The sequence below is a fragment of the Triticum urartu genome, chromosome 2, assembly GCF_003073215.2.
Source record: "Triticum urartu cultivar G1812 chromosome 2, Tu2.1, whole genome shotgun sequence".
NCBI lineage: Eukaryota > Viridiplantae > Streptophyta > Magnoliopsida > Poales > Poaceae > Triticum > Triticum urartu.
Window position 1 is genome coordinate 75,382,968 of NC_053023.1, and position 7,685 is coordinate 75,390,652.

General features: G+C 42.1%; 1 protein-coding gene across 1 annotated transcript; it reads right to left on the reverse strand.

Annotated features, from left to right (window-relative positions):
* Positions 1-503: 503 nt before the first annotated feature.
* LOC125541094 (GDSL esterase/lipase At1g28600-like) lies at positions 504-3,269 on the reverse strand. Its single transcript, XM_048704579.1, has 5 exons — positions 2,945-3,269; positions 2,614-2,820; positions 2,383-2,534; positions 1,027-1,300; positions 504-915 (listed from the first exon to the last, which is right to left on the reverse strand). The coding sequence occupies exons 1-5, from the start codon at positions 3,201-3,203 to the stop codon at positions 683-685; spliced, it is 1,125 nt and encodes a 374-aa protein (XP_048560536.1). The 5' UTR covers positions 3,204-3,269; the 3' UTR covers positions 504-682.
* Positions 3,270-7,685: the final 4,416 nt, after the last annotated feature.

Consider the following 7,685-nt stretch of genomic DNA (forward strand, 5'->3'; position numbering starts at 1 on the left):
GTGTTCATCCTTTAGTGTCTAACTGCAAATCAACTAATTCATAAAAGCATAAATTTGGATTGCAAAGAACCTAGGTAGTCAAAAAATTCAAACATTAGCTATTAATATACAAAGGTTATGTTGTTTTCTAAATCCAAAATGAGAAAATATACTTATGCTTGTCACAACTTATTTTCAACATCATTATATTCTATAATTTAATATGACATATTCATATTGAAAATAATGTTGTTGAAGTTTCGTACTCCCTCCGTTCCAAAATATAGTGCTTCATCTATCACTGTGCTTTAACTTTGACCATAAATTTAACCAATGAGACCGACTGCGGCGGGAGCAAAAATTATACCAGTGAATTCGTATTCAAAAGAAATTTTCAATTATATAATTTTTTCTTCCGTCGCAGTCGACCTCGTTGGTTAAATTTATGGTCAAAGTTGGACCTCGGGAAGCGTGGGCGGACTATATTTTGGAATGGGAGTATCGGAGAGTGCGGCAAAAATAGGAAATAATTTGTACAACAATATGTATTAAATTTAACCACATGAATGCACGGGTTATCCCCCTAGTTTAGTTAAATGGATAATTGCTTCAAGCCAATACATATAGAGACAGAAATTTACGCATGCCCGTGGATCTGAATTTTTAACTCTAGTACATGTGTTTTAAGCCAGTAGGAAACAAATTATGGACGTGCAACATGCATTATCGGTGGATCCGCGTAGGGGCCATGGAGCCACCCATCAGCAATGGCCCTGTAGGCGGACTCCGTCAGGTGGAAGCCATCCCACTGAAGCGCCTGAGATGGATCTACGCACGCCTTCACACTCGGCAGGCCACACCCTGCGTTGAAGTCGTAGTTATAAGGAGGGCCTCCTGCACCACAACAGGTGAGGAGGGTTGTGCTGCTGTTCAGTCCTGCGAGATGCCACGGGGAGATTACAAGTTCACATCTTTTCTTGTGGCACTACATTAATCTTGAACTACAGAACACCTAGCTAAATTAATCAGAAAGGAGTATCAGCTCACCAAAATGCGCCGGCATATCTAGAAAAGCTAGGACAGGTCGGTAGTACTCAGCGGCGATGATCTTCGTATGTGGGTACTTGTGCCGGAGCAACTTGATCCGTTGGCGGAGGAGAGAGTTCTGGTAGCGCCCCAGCCTGTTCCCACTCTTCAGGCATCCATGCCGATCGTACTCCACCTTGTTTGGGCTAGCGAGCATTGTGAGAATTGGCGGTATGCAGCCAGTCGGGAAGACGTCTGCCACAACGATGTATTTGGCACCTTGTTGGATCAGTCTCTGCAAGGGTTTGTCAGTTCCTTGGTTTAGCTTGAGCCATGCACTAACATATAAGAATAGAAGTGTTACCAAATTAAATATGCCTATCACCCATTCTTTGTATATTACAGTACCCATAGTAGCTTGCAGTAAGCTAGTGGTCCTTTTTTAGCACTGTAAGCCGGTAGTCCTCTTATTAATAGTTCACATTATTTTCAGTTTCAAATTTTCATGTTGCAATTTGATTTTGCAACCTTGTTGGGCTCTTATTAGTAAAAGAAATTGTATTCTCCAGATAAAGGAAATTTATCCTGGTATCAGTTTGGACACATTGTGGGCAGCGCATCTTAAAATGGGCAGTTGAAATATTACTACAATTTATCTAGAAAAGAATGTTACTATATAAGTACTGTTTTGATAATAAATATTTTTAGAATTGATTTTTTTAACCAATGATTTATGTTAGATAAAAAGAGATTACACTAGAGATGAGAGACAGATTTTTGCGTAGAAAATCCACGAACAGGGGAAGGTGGAATTTCACTATGATAGAGAAGTATTACAACTACAAGATGGCATGACACATGCGACTAAATGTGGTACATATAGAGGGCAATTAATAAGAGTCCTTGGGGATAAGAAAACAAGTTGTACTCATATGCGTGAATCCTTATACCTCTCGTACTATGTTAACACTAGAAGGTACCTTGTCCAATACGGTCATAATTTGGATCACAATTTAACAAATTACATTATTATAGCACCAAAAATACACATTTCACTAATCTCGCTTGACTTGTTTTAATAATTTCTCAACATTTATTAGTTCTAAAATTACTTATTGGAAAATCGTTATCTAATATACTGGACTCTTTTTGTCTCTAATTTATACAGGCCAGAACTCCATTGATTCTAGCCACATAATCAAGAACAAATTTTCCTAATGATGGATATGATCACTGCGTGACGCAACCAGCATATAAAAGATAAACAAGTCTTTCGTTGCAGAATTAAAGTCACAAGAAAACATGTTGAGCGAGTAGCAAATTGTGAGAATTAAAGGAAGAATGGACTTTTCATCCAGTGTGTTCACAGTGTAGTACCTCTACGCCTCTGGAGATGCCGTCAACAATTTGAGGAACATAAACTAAGGTTTGTTCAACAGTCCTGTTCGACATAAGGATATTCCTGTAGTCATTTGATCCAAACTCTCCCATGACAAATAGGGAGCTCGCGAAGCAATCCGTATCTTGTCCTGCACACGCCATCACATGGACATAATTACGGTGCTTTCTAAAAACCATGTGATTGGGGACCAATGTTTAGCCACCTACCCTTGCAGAGCGAAGGCTTGAGTTTCTGGAACCACTCGAGCTGATCGTGGAGGGAGCTGTTGATCGGTGGGTTCACGGTCATATTTTGCCCCTGCAGGTATGTCAGGTTCAGAGCCGGCGCTCCTGCCACAGCGAAGTTGACTCCGGCGGAGAAGTTGCTCCCCTTGGCGAGGTACGGCGGCACGAAAGGCAGGCCCAAAGCCTCGGCTGAAAAATGAAGCAACGATATATGTAAGCTCTCTCTCTCTCCCTCTCTCTCAGTCAGGATCAGCAAAGATTGTCTTTTAGACTGTAGTTGACCAAGATTGGCAGTGCATATATAGGTGTTTACCGATGAAGTCCAGCACAAGGCGGCCGTCGGTGGCACGTCCGGTGGGGTGGCCGAAGAAGGTCTGGCCGTAGGGGAGGTTCTCGAATGGTAGAGGACCGGGAAAGAAGGGCTCAGGCCACATGACCAAGTTACCCGTGTCGGCGTAGGAGTCGCCGAAGCTGATCATGGAGGTGAAGCGGCTTCGGCCGCCACCGGAGTAGGCACCGCGGAGGCAAGCCAGGACGAAGAGGAAGAGGAACGCTGCATGAGGTGTTCTCATACTTGGTTGCTTGCGCTGCTGTGCCAAAGCTTGCTTGATGCTTGTAAGTTGGGGCTTCCATGCATGCTTGGTCTCCAAATGCTATATAGTGTATAAGCAAGCATACCGTGATAAACAAGGCAAAGTGAAGGTTAATTAAAATGCACATATGTTATGATGATTTTCCAGTCAACCAAATGTATGTTTGATGGGCATTTCCTACGAATTTACAGGTATATCTTCTTACTAACGGACTCTTCAACTTGGCACCTATTATTTATTTAAGAAAATATGAGCTGTACATTGTGAGACTTGATCAGTGCTGACTATGCAGGCAAATTCTCTCTTTGACTAGAACAAATGTAACAGTTTAAATGATTCCATTGTAGTTTGACCCTTTTGGAAAAAGGTACTCGTTTTTTTTTCTTTGCATTACTACGTAACCAATGACATCTTGCCGAGCATTAGAATACAAAGTGAAGTATATCATGGAAATTACAACTAGGAAGTGGACTATTTTGCGGGTTGACTTTCTTAGTAGCAAGAGAAAAAAGCAGACTGACTTTGATGCAAAGGGGAATTGTCGTTGGGGGTGCACTTGTATGATAAAACGTGCTCGTTTGCTATACTTTTCCAACCAAAGAACCAAGCATAAAAATCGAAAATCAGGCGAAACTGAACCCCCACACGACCCACGACGCACGTCCCCCGCAAGACGACGCTCACCTACTGCTCACAGCAGGCAAGCTACAGCCTTTGCGCACCGTGGCGGGCATCAACGGCTGCGGCCGTGGTGTGGCAAGCACGGCTCCAACGGCCGTGTTCTTCGGTGGCGGCGGCGAAGCGTGGCTCCTCCGGCGATGAACCCACAAGGAGGCGGTGGTTGAGATGTGCGAGGCCCCTGCTAACGACGACGAGCCGGCAGCGTGCTATTTTATTCCATGTTGACATCTCACACACGATCGGGCATGTCTTAACCGTTTGTAGCTAGCTAGAAACATTGCACAAGTTTTGCTGATTGTGTTCGATTTTCCTGCACCTTGACCTATCGGCAACGAGATCGAGGTGCAACTCCAACACTTCCTGGAGCATACGTGGAGTTTAGGGGTAACCGCCTCGGAAACAAGTTATACGACCAACTTACCTTGCTTGAAACGGATTTTAGCCTTGCGCGGAGCTGGGCCTAACTTGTCGTTGCAGCTCTTTATATGAAATATAAGTGAGTGAATCAAGCATAAAAGAAAAAGAAAAAAGAGAAAGAAAATATTCACACGAATCTTAATGTAAAATCAATGACATATGCCTTAGATGTGCAATACTTATGACACATCTAGATGTGCTTTAGCAAAACTGTTATATGAAGTCAAGTCATATAAACCCCCAGCCCGGCCTCTTCCTCCAGCCAAGCGTGCCAATTGAAGGAAGGGGCATCGCCAAAGATGGCCAACAAGGCAAATTGCTGCGTGTTCACCGTGATCACAATCCTAGTCTGCCTCTTAGCCGCCGCTGTCGGGTTCGTCATGATCAACTGCATGATCAACAAGCCGTGGTACTCCGCTGTCATCGACTCCGTCGCCGGACTCGACCCAGCCACGGATCTCGCCCGCCCCTTGCTGGATCCGCTCTTCAACCTCACACTCCGCGTCGCCTCCCCGAGCCACATGCTCACGCAATGCATCGAACCTGGCACGAATGTAGAGGTGACATACCACGATGTTCTGCTTGCGAGCGGACCTGCACATCGGCTTTGTGCTGGGCCACGGAAGGTGCCAAGGGGGCAGGCGGTCATCACCCGTGGGCACGGGATTCGTGTCCCAGGGTTTGTGCTTGATAGACTCGCGGAGGACATGAGGCGTGGGGTTGGCTCATTCGACATCACACTTACAATGCCACCGACCCACAAGAACAACCACGGGGCGCTAGTTTCTTGCAGGGCTAGGCGGATCGGAGACACTGCGGCCCTACAAACTCCGTGCGACGCATCCAATACGGACATTATGTGGGCGTAAGAAGTATTAACCCTACTAGTTTATGTTCGGTTAGTGTACCTAAATAAAAATTCTTAGATGGGTTGTGTCCATGACTTGTTGTAAAACTAGATGCATCGAAGAAGACGGTAAAACCTCAGGAACTTTGATGTATTTTCCAGGGTTTTAAACTGTTTTTCAGGGTTCTTTGTAATGTTGGCTTAGTTAATAAATCTGAGTTTTTTTCTACTTTTTGTATATGGCTTATATTTTTGTTTGAGGGTTTTGTCTACTACTTATATAACCGGAATAATTTGAGGGACATATCGTCATGAAAATCACTGAAATATTGTTATCGCCCTAGTTGAGACGTGATTGTTTTGGAGCAAAGTTGAGATGTGAATGAGTGCATGTATGTAAGGGCCCAATGGTTGTGACTCGTGATTTGGTTGAAGGCCATGTCTTACAGATTGCATGGACAGCTAACGAGATTGAGGCCCGACCCTTTCCTTCCGTGCCGGGCATGCCGATGCTCATGGATGGATGCCTAAACTAGGTTATGTACGTCACCATTGCTTTCTCTATATTCATGGATGAATTCCTCCGTGACAAGGCTCGACACTTTGCTCTTCACTTCACGGACGATCTGGCCATAACGTCCAAGTGCTTCTTCCATCAAGTTGTTTTCTCCGAGCCTCGTCACATGTTTTTCTTGTGTTTTAAACCCTTTTGGGTTCTTTTTTCTATATATTCTGAAAATTTTATAAAAATATATACTTGGAAAAATCATTATTATTTTGTTAATTTGACAAAAAATAATCATGCATTAGAAATGTTCATTGCATAGTTAAGAAATATTTATCATGTATTAAAAATGGTCATCTTGTACCTAAAATATCGACATCCACAATACTAAATAGAAAGAAGTTGGAAATTCATTTCATGATGAATCTAATAATTTCTAGTCAAACTTAAAAAGGTTTGACTTTTCAAAAAACAAATACACAATATTTTGAAACAGATAGAGTAAAATGATTGCGAAAACCCAACAACACCAACGGCGCAACAAAATGTGCGCATTCCTTCTAGTATGTATTAAATTCAACGACACAAATGCACGGGTTGTCCCGCTAGTTTAGTTAAATGGATAATTGCTTCAAGCCAATACATAGAGAGACATAAATTTATGCATGCCCGTGAATCTGAATTTTCAACTCTAGTACACATGTGTCCTAGGCCAGTAGGAAAGAAATTATGGGCGTGCAACATGCATTATCGGTGGATCCGCGTAAGGGCCATGGAGCCACCACTAATAGAAAAAGGAGCTTTGGTCCAGCCAGAAAAGAGCATTAATCCCGGTTGCATTACGAACCGGGACTAATGTGAGCATTAGTCCCGGTTCAAGCGGCGAGGGCACCATACAGGCATTACTCTCGGTTCAAATGAGACCTTTAGTCCCGGTTTGTGGCACGAACCGGTACTAAAGGGTGCGATGCCCATTAGTACCGGTTCGTGGCACGAACCGGTAATAATGGAGTTGAGACCTTTAGTACCGGTTTGTGCTACGAACCGGTACTAATGGTGCAATTTTCAAATCCTACCCCCCCTCCCCCCGGTGCATCGCCTTTTCGGTTTTGTAAAAAGCAAAAGAAAATGATAGAAACTTCAAAATTTAAAATCCTTCAAGAGGTAGTTATGTTACTACATCTACTAGTTAGAAAAATTTAAAAACTTAAATTTGGACATGTTTTTCAAAAAATGTAGGGAAAATGTAAAACGGCTATAACTTTTGCATACGATGTCGGAAAAAAACGTATAATATATCAAAATGTTCAGAACGAAAATCCGCATCCGATGGAGACCGCCTACGGCCTGTTTGCAAATTTTTAGAATCCTCAAATTCTAAAAGGAAAAAAAGTTATGCTCAAATTTCAGTTTTTTTGAATTTTTGTTAAATCTGGTCAAACTATGGTCAAACTACTTATTCAAGAAGTATTAGTGTTACTAAATAATTATTCAAGAATATTAGTGTTACTAAATAATTATTTCAGTTTTTTTAAATTTTGGTCAACTATGGTCAAACTATGGTCAAACTACTTATTCAAGAAATATTAGTGTTACTAAATAATTATTGATTTTTAGAACAATAGTTTCAAACTCAAACAGTGAAATGTGTGACTTCGTGCTCAAGCTAAATTCCTGAGGGTTAATAGGATTGCCATCTTACTATTGTGAGGAAAAAAACAAGTACAGACTTGGAAATGAGGGAGAATAGAACCCAGAAGTTAAGCGTACTCAGGCTGGAGTAGTGAGAGGATGGGTGACCGTTCGGGAAGTTAGATGATTTGGAATGATGAAGGGTGATTAGAGATTAAAGGTTAAATTGAGCAGTGATGAGGGGTGATTAGAGATTAGAGATTAAAATAATTCAGAAATTTGAAATTCAAAAAAAAAATTCAAAAAAATCATAAAATATCCTTTAGAACCGGGACTAAAGGGGAAGGCTTTAGTACCGATCCTTTAGTCCCGGTTCCAG

Coding starts and splice junctions, on each gene's coding strand:
- LOC125541094 (XM_048704579.1), bottom strand. CDS start 3,203: ATGAGAACACCTCATGCAGCGTTCCTCTTCCTCTTCGTCCTGGCTTGC. Junction 1,301..2,382: donor GCATCTCCAGAGGCGTAGAG/GTACTACACTGT, acceptor AAACCCTTGCAG/AGACTGATCCAACAAGGTGC. Junction 916..1,026: donor AGATATGCCGGCGCATTTTG/GTGAGCTGATAC, acceptor GGCATCTCGCAG/GACTGAACAGCAGCACAACC.